Below are 20,714 nucleotides of genomic sequence, written 5' to 3' on the forward strand. Positions count from 1 at the left end.
TTTTAAGCAAATTTCTTTTTCTGATGAAAGCCCCTGACAAACATATGTATTAGCTATAATGGTAGTGGTTACAATTAAAGATTTAAGCAAATTCATTAGACCAACAAAAAATTGAACATTAAAAAAAGATCAAAACAAAGCCTATGGTGCTCTCACATGTAAGGATTACGAAAGGGTAAACCTACATATTGAAAAAGGGTTTGTGTCTGGGAAGAATAAAATTTTGCAAACCCTCAAACACAAATCAACAACCCCACCAAAGCTTTTCTCCAAAAAAAAAAAAAAAAAAATTGAGAACCTTTGTTGCTTGTAGAAAGAGAGCAGCGTTGGATAAGTGTGTGAGAGAGAGATGACTTTCATTCTTTCTATCTAAATACTCCTATATTTCTAGCCCTAGGATTCTTTGGTCACCGCCGTAGAATTTATGGGATAACTTTGAACCATCGGATTTATGTAGACATAAGTTTCAAAAACCGTCCTAGCGTATTATATAAAGTTTGCCTATGCCTTCAGGCACGTCGCAACGTGAGATCTAATTAGTGACAACTGTGCAATTAATATTATTTGAAAGAGAGAGAGAAGGAGAGCTGCAGGATTTATGGAGCAAATAAATGGTTATGATTTATAGAGAGATAAGATTCAAAAACCGTTCTCCCTTATTATGTAGACTAGTGTTTACCCGTGCCTACGGCACTACCCACCCTTTGATGGCATTTTTGTAATATATTTGTGAGAGTATGAGTGTTTTCTTAAGAGAGTTGGAAAGCACACATCAGCCCTTGGATCAAATCAATCTCAACCCTTGGATCAACTTGTCTTGTGTGGAGGCCCACACCATTGTGTTTTATTAGGTAGATATATAAATAGTTATCCTAACAAAATGCAACGATTACAATATCTCAAAATTCATCATTTGAAAATTAATCTTCTCAATTCCATTCCATGCATTGTCAATTCCATTCCATTGTCTAATCCATTCTATCGAACCAAACGTACCCTAATGGGTTAAGGCTTATGGGAGTTGATAATCAGTGTATTCCACCGTTGGACCTATTTTGTGTAAAGGACATTTAGAGCAATTTTTTGAGGGGGGCATATATACATACATATATATAGGGGTCCAAGAATTTTTTGGACACTCATTTTTAGCCTTTTTTTAGGGCTCGAAGCACATGCTTCTCTCGTCTATCATCTAATCCGGCCTTGGGAGTCTCTAAATCTTCATCAAGTTCTTCACCATTAGGGTCACTTTCTTTGCTACTTGTGCTACATTCCTAATCCAAAGAAACTGAAAAACTTAGAAACTAAAAAAAATATTAAAAAATTTGAAGCATCAGTTGAATAATTTCTGATAAATATTCAGAGACAATTGTTTATTAAGTGACACAAGAACAATTTAAAAATCCTAACTTGCATGGATACCTCTTTCGTATAAGTCCCGTCTCGCAAAATCTCTGAATCTTCATCGAGATATATTTCCTCCAACACTGGGAATGCATCCTGCAGCAACATTGATGTTATCTAGCTTATCGTCAATCAATAATTAATTGAATCATTTATGATAATTGGAATTAACGTTTCTGACGACTATTGAGGCATATATGTTCATCTAATAGGACCCAGGAGCTAGTAGCTAATTAAAGGTCGATCCACTTCACCATTTGTCAACAGATTACAACAAAATGGATATATATTGTACCCCCACGATAAAGCCATTCGCTATATTATATGGACGCGGACAAATACAAAACCTATATATAGGAGAAAAAATAACCTCGTGGAGTTATTATAAGCACGAAATTGTAATTGTCAAATTATTAAATTGTTAACCACCAATTTATCTAAAAGATTAAGCTGTTAGAGAGAGAGAGATAACTTTTATTATTTGCACCTTTAACACAGACTGTTCTCCTCATCTCTCATAAACCCAATTTATGTGAGTTAGAGAGAGCTTTAATTAGTTTTTTTTTTAATTTATGGCATTCAATATCTTACCCGCTTGTACGTTTTTAGAGCGGTTGCAGGGAGTGGGCATCATGCAAACCACTCCATGGGGCTAGGCACTCTGGGCCCAACAATCCATCTGTCATGATAACACCCCCGCGATTCGAACCCATGACTTTCAGGCTCTAATACCACTCATGGGACTGTTTCGCCACCATTTCTCCAACAACTAATTGGCGTTAAGGAGGTTTTCAATTAAGTTTTTTTTATGGCATTCGACATCGTGCCTAAAAATCTATTTTTAAATTGGTCACAGAGAGTGCCATTGTGTAACCAAATTCATGAGGGAACTCCGTGCCCATCAGTAAAAATCATTTCAGGTTGGGGTGATAAACAAGCAAAATGATCGAATAGGTGGTTTATGGTTTTAAAACTTAACGAATTTCAAAAATATGTTCGAGCGCAGCTAAGTTATGAGACAAATCGATCTCAAACGAGTTTTAATCAAACCAAACACAAGCCGATCTAGAGTAGTTTAAATTTTTTTATACATAATTAGACAAACGAAACAAGTACTAGCGTGTTCAAGCATGGTTTAAAACCAAAATGTCTTTCGAAAAAATGTCAAGCTTGATTTGTTTATGTAACAAATCAATCTTGAACAACCGTTTAACGAACGAAAACGACCTCAAACACAAGTAGCTTGGTTTCTTTAGCCATCCTAATTACCAAAAACTTTATTAGTCCATTTCAGTAGTTTTTGACATTCTGTTGGTTTACCTTTTACGTATGGTGGAATTGGTATGTGACAACCATAGGACTACTTTAATATTCCAGTTAAGTTTATTAGATTAAGGGGCATAGAGGTGATAAGGCGTAAGAGGATTTGACTGTAGAATTTTGGGAGTGTTGTGATTTCTATGTTTTGCACCTCCAACTGACCTGTTGGAAGTGTCCCCTTTGTTTTTTTTCGTTTCCTCTTTGCCATTTGGTCTCCTGCTCTTTTTTTGGGGTGGGACCTATGTGGCCTTCTCTCTCGATGTACCCTTGTCGAGCTCAATAAAAATTTTCCTTTTGCCGAAAAAGAAAAAAAAAAAAAGTTTATTAGATAAACTAATTTGCCTAAATTTGGGAATCTCAATTGCGGATCAAGTCTTAATTTTTTAATTGCAATGTAACTACAGGATTGTGCCCACTTTTATGTGCTTTCCGTGACCATGATTAATTAATTAAGAAAAAAAGGGTAAAGAGCTTGATTTGTACCTTGTTGGAGAAGAAGAATTGCGTTTCACTACATACGAAACTTTTGAGATTAGGCAAGCACCAAAACGACACGGTCTTTAACTGAGGGAACCGAATGGTATCATTGTTGTTGGTGGCTTCTTTCTCCTTCGGGTTGTTTGAGATTATCACCTCCATCTTCGTACAATCCACTACATGGAGTCTTTGCAAATTTTTTAACTGAGCTAGCATATACAAGGGGAATACATACTCCAATTGGTCACAACCATCAACATCAATCTTCATAAGTTGGCAGAAGGATTTAGCTTCTTTTTCTGGTTCTGAGAGTGGTTGGTTGTCCCAAATCCTCGTTATATTATATAAATCTTCAAATTTTAAACTTTCCAGGACAGGAAAAGCAACCTGCAAAGTTGTTTACCCAATGTTCATTAGTGATTGGATAAGTGGGTGTTCCACTTTCATAGAAAAAGTACTTTTTAAAAAAGAAGATAATTTCAAACTTAAAAATCATGTGTTTACGCAAATAGTTTTCCTATCAATATAAATCTTGTTTGATAGATCTCATTAAGATCTTTTAAACGGTGCAAAAAAAATTGAAAAAATATTTTCCATTTTCATTTCATTTAAGTTTGAAAATACCTTTGTTTGAAAAAAAAGAGTACTTTTTTAAAAGTGGAACACCACCTAATAATGAGGTCCAATCAAGCTCTAAAACCCATCTCTAAGCATGTAAAAATCAGAGAGTGCAAACTGATAAAATCACAAAGCAGATAATTTTTCCATGAGATTAGTAAATAGAGAAATATGATAGTTTAACATTCTGGGTTGGACAAACTAATGAAAATTGACAAGTTTGCCAAAATTAATAAATTTACCAAGCACGTAAAATTAAAAGTGCGAACCAACAAACCTCTAAAAGTGATCATGCTGCTAAAAGTAATATACATGCCGAATTGAGAAATTTCTCAAATTTGAAATTAGAGAAAAATGGTAAATTGTCGTATTATAGGTATTATACATTTGTCCAAATTGATAAATTTACTAGGCATGGAAAAATGATAAAGTGCGGACTGATAAAATTGTAAAAGTGAGAAATATTGCTAAATGCATTATACCTACCAAAAGAAAATTTTGTTAGACTAGTAAACATGGAGAATAATAAATTAATACATGGGGATGATATACTTTTCACAACTTGAAAATGGCGTTCTTCAACATTAAGGATGTTGTTAGGAGATCTTTTGGGATTGATTGGATACTTGCTACATGATGATGCTGCCTTTGAGATTAAAATATGCATAAGGAGGTGTTCATATATGGTGTCGAATGATGCAGATATGTTGATCATGATCTGTCCTGAGAGGAGTCTGTCGAAGAAATTTTTTTTTTTTTTAACTGGTTCAAGCCTCACAAATTAGTTTCCAATCAATCCACTGATTACCCCACCTGCTGCCAGCTCAAATGGAAGAATGGGATGAGGATGCAGATACATGGGAGGAATACTGGTGTCATGTTTTGATTGGATGTTCTTTTGTTGTTGGCATCGGTAGTTTGGTGTATGTTTCTTCTCAACTCTTTGTTGGAAGTTTCCCTCCCCTCCCCCCTTCTCTTCACTCTTTCTTTTCCCTTTTCTTTTTCTCTCTTCTTTTTCCTTGATGTACCCATTGTCGAGTTTATCGTAAATAAAAAATTTTGCTGTTTCAAAAAAAAATGATGTTGTTAGGAGCATTGGGGAAGGATGGACTTCGACGATAGAAATAGTTGATTTGGGCAATCGGCAGCGACTGAAGACTCCGATTGGCATAGCACTAGTAGCTCCAAATTTATTGAGCTTATTGGAGATGTTCTTAGCTATTTGTTTAAGCACCGCTCACAAAATTCCATGACATTCAATATTTTTAGTATGTCTTCCAACTAATACTTGTCGCCCCTTCCGTTTAGTAAAAATTAGATACGCAATGAATATCGATCAACAAGGTTTTTTAATGCATACTCAGACAAGAACCAATTTAAAGTGATCACTGTTCGCAAGGGGACTATATAGTCTACATCAGGCTGAAGAGAAATCTGTTACTACATAAAATTAAAAAATTATTCAAAAAAAGCCATTTTCACTTGAAAAGGAGAAAAATAATGGCGGAAGGGGCTCCGATGACATTAGAGAGCAAGGGCACTAAAAGAAGAAGAACAAAGCCTACTGGCCGGGAACCATTCACTACATTCGTGGTGTGGCCTCTATACAAGTGTGTGTGAGAGAGAGGATAATGATAATTTTTAAAGCGAAAAAGCATAATCTATCTAAGAAGGATAATGACAAAGCAAATGTACCTTTCTGTTGAATAAAGGTAGTGCATGGATAGTAGAGTTGCCTTCAGTTGTGTCCACCTTCCCCAATTTAGTACAGAAGCTTTTAAGGTTTGGTAGATTGGACAATTCCAAGGAACTCAATTCGCTAAAACATACCTCATTTTTGAGTCCATCTTCATCTATCTCTCCCTCAAATTCAACTATTCCCTCCATGGTTGGACAATCACTCACGCGTAGTACCTTCAGATTCTTTAATGGTGAATGCATTTTGAAAGGAAACACATGCATCAGTTTCTCGCATTCGGAGACATCCAAATCCGTCAGTTGGCAGAAAGACCCTTGTTCTTCTAAGACTGCTATTGATTGCTTGTCCCAAATCTCAATTATTTTATGCACCTTTTGAATGCTCAATTTCTTCAACACGGGGAAAATAACCTAAAAAGTAGTTTAACGTAGGAATCATTAGGGACTAGTACTCCATGGAAAGGTTACTCGCCAAACATTATCAAACAACTGTTACACTGCAAAATGAATAAATCAGCTCTTTTTTTCTTTTTTTTGATAAGGAAATCAGCTCATTGTTTGAGAAAACCTTTACACACAATTTCAAAATAGTTATGCACCATTGTTTAGGCCCATGTGTGCATTTTATATTTTTTACTCTGATAAAAATCAGATTGATCAACTTCTGTTTTTCTAATTGCAATTAATGAAACTACATAAAGGGAAAATATTAATAATTGATAAATTTACCGAAATTAAATTATGCATGTAAAAACTTGAAACTCCCCCGTCCTTGGGATAAAATTCTATAGTTCTAGCCTACACCCAGGGATAGATCATAAGAATAATTGTATAGTTCTAGCCCCTGCGGAACTTGAAAACTATTGATCACAGAAATCGCATGGCAAATGAAAATAGTGCCTATGAAATAGAAACACAAAAGACACATAGATATATGCGGCCGAAAAACCTCAACGCGAGAAAAAATCATGGGAGTCACACCAGTGCACTATAATCGAAGAAACAATGGAGTGCACATCTTCTCTCTTTTTCGCCGATTAAAAGAAAGCCTTCTTTCTTCTCTCCTCGTCTCTATTTTTTCTGAAAAACGAATTAACCCTAATCACATAGCAATTGAGTTTTAATCAAGCCAAACACGAGATGATCTTGAGTAGCTTATATTTGTTTATACATAATTAGACGAACGAAACAAGTAGTAGCTTGTTCAAGCGCTTTTTTTGAAACCTTAACGACTTTCGAAAAAAAAGTTCAAGCTTGATTTGTTACATAAACAAACCAATCTTGAATAAGTTTTTAACAAATGAACATGAGATCACACTCGAGTAGTTTGGTTTCTTTAGCAGTTCTAATTTCCGGAAACTTTAATATTCCAGTTCAGAATTAATTTTTGACATTTTGCTGGTTTTGTTGGTTTACCTTATACGTACGTAAGGTGGAATTGGCCTGTGATAACCGTAGGGCTACTTTTCAAATTTGTAAAAATAATCCACACCAAATAGCAATGTAGAGACAAATGTAGTTATTAAATTGATATACGGATTCATTGACTCGGCAAAATTTCCGAAGATAGTTTTGGGCCATCTGTTAAGTTTAGACGACAAACTAATTTGCCCAATAAATTTGGTAATCTCAATTAATTGCGGATCAACTACTCTTTTTCTAATTGCGATGAAACTACAGGATTAAGTGAAAAGGGTGAAGGCCTTAATTTGTACCTTGTTGGAGAACAAGAGTTGCGTTTCACAACATATGAAACTTTTGAGATTAGGCAAATCCCCGAGTTGAAGAGTCTTAAACTGAGGGAACCGAATGGTATCATTGTTGTTGGTGGCTTCTTTCTCCTTCGGATGGTTTGAGATTATCACCTCCACCTTCGTACAATTCCACATACTGAGTTCTTGCAGATTCTTTAACTGAGGAAGCATATAGCAGGGCAACACATTCTCCAATTGGTTACAATAACAAACATTAATCTTCATAAGTTGCCAGAAGGATTTAGCTTCTTTTTCTGGTTCTGAGAGTGGTTGGTTGTCCCAAATCCTTGTTATCTTATCTAAATTATGAAAATACAAATTTTGCAGGACAGGAAAAGCAACCTGCAAAATTGTTGACAAAACATTCATTAGTGATTGAATAGTAATTAATTAGGTCCAATCAAGCTCCAACTAAAACCCATCCATATATGCTCATAAGCACGAGATTTGAGTCTCAAAGCTTGGAGAGCTATGGAAGACATGTTGACTAAATCCGATCACCTTTCATTCTTCTAAATTCCAATTTTTGTAAGAGCTCTTGGAATTGGATACTCAGACACACCATGCAATATGAATGACTGGGCCATTTTAATCTGATCACCTTTCTCTTGGAATAGAGAAATAGGATAGTTTAACATATTGGGTTGATCACCACAAAAAGTGATCATGTTGCTAAAAATAATATACATGCCGAATTGAGAAATTTCTCAAATTTGAAATCAGAGAAAGTTGGTAAATTGTCGTATTAGCTAGTATACATTTGTCCAAATTGATAAATTTACTAGGCATGGAAAAAGGAAAAAGCGCAGACTGAAAAAATCATAAAAGTGATAGATATTGCTAAATGCAATATACCTACCAATATAAAAATTTTGTTTAGACTAGTAAACATGAGTAATAATAAATTAACGAATGCGGAGATGATATACTTATCACATCCCGCAAATGGCATTCTTCAACATTGATGATGTTGTTTAAGAGCATTTGGGAAGGACGGAATGCCAACGATAGAAAGAATTGGGCAGTCGGACCGACGACTCCGATTGGCATAGCACTAGTAGCTCCAAATTTAGATGTAATTTCTTGGCATTCAATTTTTTTAGTATGTCATCCAAGTAGGACTTATCGCCCATTCCATTTAATAAAAAATTAGATACGCAATGACTATCGATCAACGAGTTTTTTTAATGCATATTCTGACAAGAACCAACCATTTTAACGTGATCAGTACTGTAACAGATCGCATTTCATGCCTGCATTTGTAAGGCCTAAGGGGGACTATCTAGTCCTAATTGGACTGAAGAGAAATCTATTACCACAGAAAATAAAAAAAATTACTCAAAAGAACAAATTTGTAAACTATAGCAAAATTAGAATTTTACTTCGCATGTAAAACCAAAAATTGTACAAACTGATAAAATTATAGAAAGAGAAAATATGAACAAATTTAATGTACATGCGAAAATCAAAATTGATGAACTTACCCGAAATTAAATGTAAAATCCCGACTCTTGATATTTTAGTCACGTGATCTGAATAGAAACTCGACACTTTAATTTAAATTATAATAATAAGATGGACTACGCGAAGTGAATCGTGGTCAGTATAACGAATGAATCCTAATTTAATTATGTAAATACTATAGAACAGTTGAGTTACATCTGATACATGGTATGAGTTATGCGAAGTAGGGATTTTTCCTTAAAAATCGGACACCACAACGATGATCCTCGTATTTTTATTAGTATATGTTGAATTTTTTAGTGTTAAACTTGTCCCACATCACTCATCTAAGCCACCTAAGCTTAGTTAATAAATTCTAGAGGTTACTCCACCTATCGCCAATTGGTTTTAGATTGGAAACCTCCAAGAAATTTAACATGGTATCAGAACTGGGTCTTGGATGGCCTCACCTCTCGTAGAAAAGTCTCTGTCATCTCTGTCGCCCGAGTCAGTCAGTCACCTCCACGTGCATCCGGGCTACACGTGAGAGGGGGTGTTAAACTTGTCCCACATTGCTCATCTAAGCCACCCAAATTTAGTTAATAAATTCTAATTACTTCACCTATCGCCAATTGATTTTAGGTTGGAACCCTCCAAGAAATTTAACATTTAGAATTTTCGGAGACCGGAATTTGTATGCGAACGGGCCGAAGCGGTGACGATCGGATGCGGGTGCCACGTGTCGTGACGTGGCACCTGCTAGTAAAACGTGGCATGCTAAAGAGGAATCATGGTCCAGCTTCACTTATTAACTCACCGATATGGGTATAATAATGTTTTATTAGATTAGGAATGTTGACTACATTAGAATTAGGAGAAAAGGCAAATCACTTCCCCTGTTCTTTGACAGAGCATTTCGACGACCGCGGCGCTTCGTTTTCGATCCGGTTTCACTAAAACTCAACATAAACTCTCTGTAATTCTTTCTGTACTTTTCAATTTACTAGTATGGATACTGTGGTCGCGTCGAATCGTATTAACTTTCAAGTACCGTATCGTTTTTTGGATACTTGTTTCAATTATTTTACAGGATATCTAAATCGCAGAATCAAGTTGCTTATTTTCCAGTAAAGTCGAACTGGGTTTGAAACGGCAGCTTTTGGAAAATATGCATCAACTTAACGAACCACTGCGCGGCATTACGGTTCCACCGTGCGGCACTTTAACTCAAAGGGTTTTTACATATTCTCGAGGGTTCCTACTGTATTTTGACTACGGAATTAATGGAAAATTATCTCTACTTTTTAAACATAAAGTGTTGGGCTTACGTTCCAAGTTTAGTTGGACACCAAGAACTGTGTGAACTTGTAATCTTATATTTTTTTTAGATGGGGTATCTATAGGTTCTGTACCGCGACACTTATTTGACATTAATATAATTATGTGTTAGGTGCTAGTACAGAGGAATAACGAGATCGTGTGGTAGATACATGCTACATTTAGGTGAGTTACACAATCTCTTGGTTGCATGCATTTTATTTAAATGTTTTGATGCGAAATGCTATTTGATTTCAAATGCTGGAAAATGTGAAACATGTGCTTATCTATGGAACTTCTTGTTTTTGGCAAACCATGAATTATCAGAGAGTGGTCTATCCACGTGTGTTTTATTATGGCTTAATGTGGACCATGGAGTATATATGATTTGGGACATGAACTTTATGGATTGCTCAGACATATTTTTATGTTATGTTCGTACGGTATCCCGAGTCCTAGAGGACAGTAAAGAAGCTAGTGACATAAGGAAGTAATTAAGGGATGGGTGCAGGCTAGGCACCATAAGTGGTATCAATATCGTGGGTCTCTATCTGACCTAGGGGTCGCTCCCCATGATGTCTAGCAAGGCTGTCGAACAATAATAGTACTTTGATTTCTATGGAATGATGAATGGTCCTACTCCTTGGACTTTTACGAAAGATAAGAAAATATCTGATGTTAATATTGCATTTGATGATTTGATCCTATCTTACTCGTATTGAAAGTGAAGCATGATACAATGTAAAAATATTTCCATGGTCAAACTTGTAACCTAGGTTACGTATTTCACACGAGCTTCCGCTTATTCAAATATTTCTTCTTCTTTTTCCAGGGAATAGCATGTATGGTCATCGACTGCTCAATGCTCGTTTGTTCTACGTAGAGAATCATGTGTTGTTTAATGGTTTGTAATTATTATGCTTGTACACTTAGAAACTCTGGGATTATGTTATTTATTATACGCTTCCGCATACTTTTGTTTATATGGTTTAAAATGACGATGATGCGACAAATTCCTAAACTAGAAGATGAGCAAGCCTTCGGCAACTTAACACCTGCTTAGCAGGTCACGACTTTCAGGATCGGTTTTGGGTCGTGACATTAAATTATGCATGTTTTCCAGGATCGGTTTTGGGTCGTAACATTAAATTATGCATGTAAAAATTTGAAAGTGTGAACTGATAAAATTATAAGAATATTAATTTGTACTTAATGAAAAGTTTATCACGTCAGTAAACATAGTGTATTATCAGAAATATTTTTTATGAGATTATTAAATAGAGAAATAGGATAGTTTAACATATTGGGTTGATCACCACAAAAAGTTATCATGTTGCTAAAAGTAATATACATGTCGAATTGAGAAATTTCTCAAATTTGAAATCAGAGAAAATTGGTAAATTGTTGTATTATTATACATTTGTTCAAATTGATAAATTTACTAGGCATGGAAAAATGGAAATGTGCCGATTGATAAAATCGTAAAAGTGATAAATATTGCTAAATGCAATATACCTGCCAATATGAAAATTTTGTTTAGACTAGTAAACATGAGAAATAATAAATTAACGTATGTGGAGATGATATACTTATCACAGCCCGCAAATGGCATTCTTCAACATTGATGATGTTGTTTAGGAGCATTGGGGAAGGATGGATTGTCAACGATAGAAATAGTTGAATTGGGCAGTTGATAGCGACCGAAGACTCCGATTGGCATAGCACTAGTAGCTACAAATTTGTAAATAACTTTCAAATGCCCCTGAAGCACGTTGCCTCACCAACTCACGCACCCCAATCACGAATTTGCCAAAATCCTATGATGGAATTGGAAGGGAAATACCTGTTAGGAATGCTTTGTATTCTTAGTCCCACATTGGTTAATTATGTTGTTCCCGTTTTTGTAACTTATTATAAATAGGGCTTTTGGGGGACTTCTAGGAATTATCTTTTTGGGCTTTCATATTGTGGCCTTTTTAGAGTTACGGATTATAGCCGGCTCTTTGTATCTCTTCTTCACGTTGGTTAGTGAATCCTCTCTCTCCTCGCCCGTGGACGTACCCATCTTGGGGAACCACGTACATCTTGTGTCTTTGTGATTTCTTATTTAGTTTTCAATTTCTCGTTCTTAGCTTAGATTCATAGCGTTCGTTACAACAAACTGGTATCAAAGCTTTAGGTTGCAAAAACTAGGGTTTCGTTTCCAATTGTGGCTATGGCGGCTAAATTCGAGATTGCGAAGTTTGATGGGCAGAGCAGCAGTTTCAGTCTTTGGAGAGTAAAGATGAAGGCTTTGTTAACTCAACAAGGATTGCACAAGGCTTTGTCAGGTAAGACTAGTTCTGGAATCAAAGAGGACGATTGGGATGATAAGGATGCCAAAGCTTTGAGTTCTATTCAGTTGAGTCTGGCAGATGACGTTCTTCGCGAGGTGGAAGAAGAAACTTCAGCAGTAGGAATTTGGCTGAAGTTGGAAGGCATATATATGACGAAGTCGCTTACCAACAGGTTATATCTCAAACAACGTCTTTATACGTTTCGTATGCGAGAAGGTATACCTGTTAAAGGTCATTTAGACGAGTTCAACCGTATTATTATGGATCTGAAAAATATTGATAGTAAAATTGAGGATGAGGACCAAGCCCTAATTTTGCTATGTTCTTTACCACTTTCGTATGAGCACTTTGTTACAACCCTATTGTATGGCAAAGACACGATATCCATGGAGGATGTTAAGGCCAGCCTATATTCGAAAGAATTGAGGAAAAAAGTGTCAGGTGAGGGTGATGCACATGCGGAGGGTTTGTTTGTTAGGGGAAGAACAACAGAAAGGGTGGAGTCAAGTAATAGGAGAAGATCCAGATCATCAGGTAAGAAGAAGGGAAAGTGCAATTATCGCAAGAAACCCGGGCACTGGAAAAGTGACTGTTTAAAACTCAAACTCAAGGAGAAGGAAAAAGAAGACCAGAAAGGGGGTAAAGTAATTGCTGGAATTGCTGAAAGTTCAGATGAGTCAGATAATGTGTTATCAGTTACAGAGGGCGATTCTCGCTCTAATACCGAGTGGGTTCTAGATTATGGATGTTCATATAGTATGTGTCCGCATAGAGAGTGGTTTTCTACTTATGAGGCGGTCAATGGTGGTACAGTTTTGATGGGCAACAACATGGCCTGTAAGACTGTTGGTTCAGGAACGATTCAGCTTAGGATGCATGACGGTATTGTTAGGACTTTATCTGAGGTTCGACATGTTCCGGATTTGAAGAAAAATCTTATATCCCTGGGTGCTCTTGATTCTCATGGTTGCAAATTCCTCGGTGAAGGTGGAGTTTTGAAAGTCTCAAGGGGTGCACTAGTACTGATGAAAGGTCAGAAGCGTGGTAACCTCTATACACTCCAGGACAGTACAATTTTAGGTACTGCAGCAACGGTTGCTTCATCCAAGGTTTCAGATTCAGACTTGACTCGTTTGTGGCATATGCGCCTTGGGCATATGAGCGAGAGGGGGATGACAGTTTTGAGCAAACAGGGTTTGCTATGTGGCCAGAAAATTGAGAAGCTGGATTTCTGTGAGCATTGTGTCTACGGCAAGCAGTGCATGGTAAAATTCAGTACAGCTGTTCATCGCACCAAAGGCACGGTGGATTATTTTCACTCGGATCTTTGGGGTCCCGCAGAGGTAACTTCTAAAGGTGGTTTTCGATATTTTATGGGTATTATAGATGATTTCTCTCGTAAGGTTTGGGTGTATATGTTGAAACATAAGAGTGACGCCTTTAATACATTCAAACAGTTTAAAACTTTGATTGAGAATCAGACTGGTAAGAAAATAAAACGTTTGAGAACTGATAATGGTATGGAGTTTTGTCTTGGCGAGTTTGATAGATTTTGCAATGATGAGGGCATTGTGAGGCATCACACAGTGAGAAAAACCCCTCAGCAAAATGGTGTGGCTGAACGAATGAACAGGACTCTTTTGGAGAAGGCACGTTGTATGTTGTCCAATTCCGGATTGGGCAAAGAATTTTGGGCTGAAGCCGTTTCCACAACATGCTATTTGGTGAATAGGTCTCCGTCAACTGCTATTGAGTGTAAGACTCCGTTTGAGGTATGGTCAGGTCATCCAGCTGATTATTCTGTGTTGCGTGTTTTTGGGTGTCCAGCTTACGCTCATGTGAATGAGGGTAAATTGGAGTCACGGGCCAAGAAGTGTATTTTCTTGGGTTATGCAGCAGGTGTCAAAGGGTATAGGTTATGGTGCTCTGATGATTTGAAGTTTTTGATCAGTAGGGATGTGACTTTTGATGAAAATTATCTGATTAAGGGGTCTAAGCAAGTTGATGATACAGTTCAAGAACAGAGTGTTCGAAAGCAGGTGGAGTTTTTGAGTGACTCTTCCGACTCAGGGAAGAAGCATATTGAACAGCCAATTGAAGAGGAGTTCAAGAGTTCAGACACAGAGGTTGATGCATTAGTTGAGCAACCACGCACTATTGCTAAAGATAGGCCAAGGAGGGAGATTCGGCCTCCTGAAAGGTATTCGGCTTATTCTGAGATGGTGGCCTATGCTTTATCAGTTGCTGAGACAGTTGAGTATGAAGAGACTTCCAGCTATACGGAAGCTGTTTCGAGCACTGAGTCTGCACAGTGGTTTGTTGCTATGAATGAGGAGATTGAGTCTCTTCAGAAGAATCAGACATGGGAGTTAGTAGAACCGTTGAAAGGGAAGAGGATTGTTGGATGCAAGTGGGTCTTCAAGCGCAAACCAGGTATTCCAGAGGTAGAAGATGCTCGGTTCAAAGCTCGGCTAGTGGCAAAAGGATACAGCCAGAAGGAGGGTGTTGACTACAATGAGGTATTTTCACCAGTTGTAAAACATAGTTCCATTCGCACTTTACTTGCTATTGTTGCATATTATGATCTTGAGTTAGAGCAACTTGATGTCAAAACTGCGTTTTTGCACGGCGAGCTTGAGGAACAGATTTATATGCGTCAGCCTGAGGAATTTGTTATTTCTGGTAAGGAGGATCACGTTTGTTTACTACGTAAATCTTTGTATGGCTTCAAACAATCCCCTAGGCAGTGGTATAAGCGGTTTGATACTTTTATGATAAGCCAGTCATATTCTAGGAGTGAGTATGACAGTTGTGTGTATTTTCAAAAACTTCCAGATGGTTCATTTGTTTATCTACTGTTGTATGTTGATGATATGCTTATTGCTGCCAAGAGTGTATCAGAAATCAACAGGTTGAAACAACAGTTAGGTGGTGAATTTGAGATGAAAGATTTGGGTGCGGCAAAATGCATTTTGGGTATGGAGATTTGCAGAGATCGAGTAGCTGGCAAACTATTTTTGAATCAGAAGTCTTATGTTCTTAAAGTGCTTGAGCGCTTTGCCATGCAGAACTCAAAGCCAATCAGCACCCCTTTGGCAGCACACTTTCGACTTTCAGCTGAGTTGTCACCACAGTCTGAGGATGAGGAGAAGTATATGTCTCAGGTTCCATATTCGTGCGCAGTTGGGAGCCTTATGTACGCCATGGTATATACTCGTCCTGATATTTCACATGCAGTTAGTGTCGTTAGTCGTTATATGGGGCGTCCAGGAAAGGCACATTGGGAGGCTGTGAAATGGATACTAGAGTATTTGTGCGGAACTGCAGGTGTTGGTCTATTGTTTGGGGTTGCCAATTCTGGTGATCATGCTGTTGGTTATGTTGATTCAGATTTTGCCGGTGACCATGATAAGGGGAGGTCTCTGACAGGTTATGTCTTTACTCTGTCCGGAAGTGCTATTAGTTGGAAAGCTACTTTACAGCCTACAGTTGCGCTGTCTACAACAGAAGCGGAGTATATGGCTATTGCTGAAGCTGTGAAGGAGGCATTGTGGATGAGAGGTTTGCTTTGTGAGCTTGGTCTTGCACAGGGTGTGAGTTCAATATTTTGTGATTCGCAGAGTGCTATACATTTGACTAAAAATCTGATGTATCATGAAAGGACCAAGCATATTGATGTCAGGTATCACTTCGTTCGGGATATCATCTCACAAAAGCAAGTTGAGGTGAAGAAAGTGGGTACAGCAGATAACCCAACAGATATATTGACTAAACCGGTTCCGGTTGCCAAGTTCAAGCATTGCTTGGGCTTGCTTGGTATTTGCAGTTGATCGCCCCTCGGGGGCATTGGGCGAGTGAGAGGTGAAAAGGGGATAACTATATTTGGTGATTTGGTTCAGTGGAATTCAAGTCAAGGTGGAGAATTGTTAGGAATGCCTTGTATTCTTAGTCCCACATTGGTTAATTATGTTGTTCCCGTTTTTGTAGCTTATTATAAATAGGGCTTTTGGGGGACTTCTAGGAATTATCTTTTTGGGCTTTCATATTGTGGCCTTTCTAGAGTTACGGATTATAGCCGGCTCTTTGTATCTCTTCTTCACGTTGGTTAGTGAATCCTCTCTCTCCTCGCCCGTGGACGTACCCATCTTGGGGAACCACGTACATCTTGTGTCTTTGTGATTTCTTATTTAGTTTTCAATTTCTCGTTCTTAGCTTACATTCATAGCGTTCGTTACAACAAACACTGAAGTGACCCACTTTCCAAACCCAAAACCATCATTAAGGCCTGGTTTGGCTTAATAATAAGCCATTTGCCTTTTTAAAATTTTTTTCTTTATTACTTTCTTTCCTATTTGTTAGTTTTGCAGAAATTTTTTTTAGATTATTAATTCATCTCGATGATAGAAGTCGAAAAGTAAAAAATTGTGATTCAAACTCGATTATTTTCTGAAAAAGTCAAAAAAAAAAAAAACTGTCTTTGGAAGATTTTGACTAATATTAAGATCTTAAAGTAAACCATTGAATAAATCTCCAGAGACCCCAAATTTTTTTTGTACTAGCGATGGAATTTTTTGACCAATTAAAGAATCGTTACTCGATTTTAAAAAAAAAATTCATTAATTGACTGGGCCATTTTTAGCAAATAAACTCCTAGACCAAGGCCCATGACCAAAAACGCTCTTCACCACGTCTGAAACTCAATCCACCAAAGTTCAGTCTCCTTCGTCAATAACCCCTCTCTCTCTCTCTCTCTCTCATGGCAACAATCAACCTCTCATCATCACCTCCTCCTCTCTGTGCTTACCCACATCCCTAACTGAACCGCGCCTTCAAACTATTGTCGTTTCTCACAGTGCGTTGGTCGAAGGAGGTGGTGTGGCTCCATTATGTTGTTGGGTACAGGCTACACAGGTGGTAGTGGCTCTCAATTAAGGATCAAATCTTTATCTAATTTCAATCAAACTACAGGATTATAGATGTGTGCCCGCTTTTATGTGTTTTCATGGCCATGCATGATCAAGGAAAAAAGGGTAAGGACCTTTGTACCTTGTGGGAGAAGAAGCCTTGCGTTTCAGTATAGAAACTTCTGAGCTTAGGCAAATGGCAAAGTGTCACTCTCTCTAACCGAGGGAACACAATGATGTCATCGTTGATTGCTTCTTTCTCCTCCTTCGGGTCCGTTGAGAATATCACCTCCAACTCGTCACATTCTTCTATCCAGAGTCCTTGCAGATTCTGAGGAAGCATATGGGAGGGAAATACATACAACAATTCGTTACACTTTTTAATACGAATGCTTATAAGTTTGCACAAGGATTCAACTTCTTTTCTGGGTTTTGGGAGTGGTTGCTTCTCCTGAATCTCTGTTACCTCAACCATCTCTAAATGTTCTTGAGCAAGGGAAGCAACCTGCAAAGTTGTTTACAACACATTCATTAATGATTGAATAAAAATGGGGTCCAATAAGGCTCTAAAATCAATTAAAATGAGGATTCATTCTACTATGTTATAAATGTTTTTTAGAGCAACTAACTCCAACCATGCTCAATATCTTTCGACTGAGATTGAATAACAATGAGGTCCAATGAAGCTCTCAAATCCATCTCAGCTTAGAAGCACAAAATTCGAGTCTCAAAATATGGAGAGCTGTGGAAGACATATTGATTAATTCGATCACCTTTCAATCTTCTAATATCCAGACACATCATACTTGTTGCAATTTCCAATTTTCCATTTTATTTGATAAACTACTAGAACTCAGAACCCTATTAGTACCGCAATTAAATATATTGAGCTTGCCTAGAGGCTTGAACACTAATACTTAAATGGTTCTACATGATAATTTTTTTCGATAGGCAACAAAATTTTATTAGAACTCAACAAAGAGTACATCGAGCCGATACCAAATATAGACCACAAAGATTGAGGTGCTGTAAGAGGCCCAGAAAAAGAAAGGAAAAAGAGGAAAAATATATTTAATGAAAATTGAATGAGCCCGACCACAAACCGCCCAAAATTGAATGGTTCTATATGATAATTGGTTGCAACTCAGTAATCTTTCTTTTCACAGCTGTGGTCCCTTATCACCCTCTAGTTGCATTTGATAAAAGATTTTCAATCAAATATGCGTCTGAAGTTGTGAACTACAATTAGATTTAATCGAATGAAAAGGATATTTTAACTTCTCTTTTTCTCAGTAAAAAACATAACAGTAAAAAACATAAAACAAAGGGAAAATTTCTTTTATATCCCTTCGACTTTAACCAAAAATTCATTTTGGTCCTTCACCTTTCAATTTCGGCATAAAAATACTTTGACTTTCCAATTTTTTTCAATGTCATCCTTTAGAGGGAATACATTTTCTTTGAGTCCTGCTATAGGGACCGACGGCCGTGCCGAGCTGTCTCCGGCCACCGAATGGCCGATCCGAGCCGTCCAAAAATTCTATAAAAAAAAACCAAGGGGGCCAATGCGGGAATCAACAGCATCCGATATATGTTTGATCCAAATACCCTATTTTCGTATATATATGTATATATCCCTAAAGGATGATATTGAAAAAAATTAGAAAGTCGAAGTATTTTTATGCCGAAATTTTCTCTAAAACAAATCAAGGTTTCAACAAACACAACATTTCTAGTTGGGAAATGATTTTGTCACTCCCTTTTTTGTTAACGTCACTCTCTTGTGAGTGTATTTTTGCACCAAAAATACATTCGCAGTGGAGTGACGTTAACAAAAAAGGGAGTGACAAAATCAACAGCTTTCTAGTTACTCTAAATCCTTAACTAATATTTATCTAGAGTCAAATAAGGAAATAAAAACCAAAAAATGTTTTAACCACATTGCAATGTTCCGTCAACATCCGAATATGACAAGTGCCGCATTGGATTGTATGATACTTTGGACATAGTTGGAGAAAACAAACCACCTGATATTATCAAAGCACATCATGGTCTCTACAAGGACTGGCTCGTGCTTTGTCTAAAACTACATAGGCAATGACTATCGATACACTAGATATTTTCATGCATACTCGGACATGATCGAAACAATTTGACATGCATGATCAACATAATATCTAGTCCTCCGAGGATTGAAGACAAATTCCTAACTGCAAAAAAAACAAAAAACAAAAAACAAAAAACAAAAAGGACTTGAAAGACGTCATTCCACTTGAAAACGAGGAAAATGATGGCGGAAGGAGCTCGCACGGATAACATCAAAGAGTAAGGGTACTTGAAGAAGAAGAAGAACAGAGCATACCGGGTCATAGAACAAGTACTATTCATTATATTTGGGAAAAATAACGACCCATGACGTATTTTGATAATTAATACCAGCCAAGGACAAGCTGAGAACATTTGTTAATACTGAAAATATCTTTGGCAGGTATTAATTATCAAAATACGTCCTTGGCCGTCATTTTTCCTTATATTTGTTTGGTGTCCGGGGATGTGTGTGTATGTGTGTGTTTGATAGCGTGAGAGGGGGGCCTAACTACCAGTGATAATGTTACCCTATTCATATGTAAAGCACGGTCTAAGAACCAACAAGGAAAAAATTCAAAGTAAGAAGGATAATGATAAAAGCAAATATCATAGACTCATAGACTTAACAATATCAAAGTTCTCAATTTGCTGAAACATACCTCATTTCTAAGTCCATCTTCATCTATTTCTCCCTCAAATTCAGCTATTCCCTTCATGATTTCACAATCACTTACTTCTAGATGATGTAGATTCTTTACCAGTGGATGCATATTGGACGGAAACACATGCATCAGTTTACTGCAACGTCTGACCTCCAAACTCGTCAGTTGGCAGAAAGACCCTTGTTCTTTCAAAACTGCAATTGATTGCTTGTCCCAAATCTTTATTGTGTTACCCAGTCCATCAATGATCAATCTCATCAAGACAGGGAAAATAACCTACAAAGTAGTTTGATAGACGAATCATTAGGACTTCTCCATGTAAAGATTGCTCGCCAGGCATTATCAAACAACTGCTACACAAGGAATAGGTCAGCTAGTTGTCTGAGATCAAAACCATAACATGCACTGTCCTCCAAATAAGAATTCCTTTCATTTTCTGGAAAATACTAAGGTACAGCCATGTTATGGGTGTGCCCAGATTAAAAAAAAGGTTATACTTTTAAATGTCGTTCTTCAACATTAATGATGTAGTTAGGAGCATTAATTGGGTGAGGATGGACTATCAATGATAGAAATAGTTGATTTGGGTAGTCGGTAGCTACCGAAGACTCTGATTGGCATAGCACTAGTAGCTCCAAATTTCGTTGTAATTCCATGGCATTCAATTTTTTTAGTAAGCAAGTAGGACTTATC

The 20,714-nt window shown here is 37.2% G+C and overlaps 1 protein-coding gene across 3 annotated transcripts in view; it reads right to left on the bottom strand.

Moving 5' to 3' along the window:
- LOC131320820 (uncharacterized WD repeat-containing protein C2A9.03-like) overlaps positions 1-20,714 on the bottom strand; it is a 139,299-nt gene that overhangs the window by 21,496 nt on the left and 97,089 nt on the right. The window contains exons 10-14 of one of the 3 annotated variants that reach the window (XM_058351695.1): positions 20,019-20,297; positions 17,414-17,776; positions 7,233-7,613; positions 5,650-5,928; positions 1,423-1,500 (exon numbers count right to left, since the gene is read on the bottom strand). In XM_058351695.1, the coding sequence (XP_058207678.1) occupies positions 1,423-1,500; positions 5,650-5,928; positions 7,233-7,613; positions 17,414-17,776; positions 20,019-20,297 (1,380 nt within the window). Of the gene's footprint in view, positions 1-1,410; positions 1,501-5,649; positions 5,929-7,232; positions 7,614-17,413; positions 17,777-20,018; positions 20,298-20,714 lie in introns of all 3 variants that reach the window. The other 2 variants (XM_058351696.1, XM_058351697.1) reach the window with 2 other exon arrangements.

Source organism: Rhododendron vialii, chromosome 3a (assembly GCF_030253575.1).
Source record: "Rhododendron vialii isolate Sample 1 chromosome 3a, ASM3025357v1".
NCBI lineage: Eukaryota > Viridiplantae > Streptophyta > Magnoliopsida > Ericales > Ericaceae > Rhododendron > Rhododendron vialii.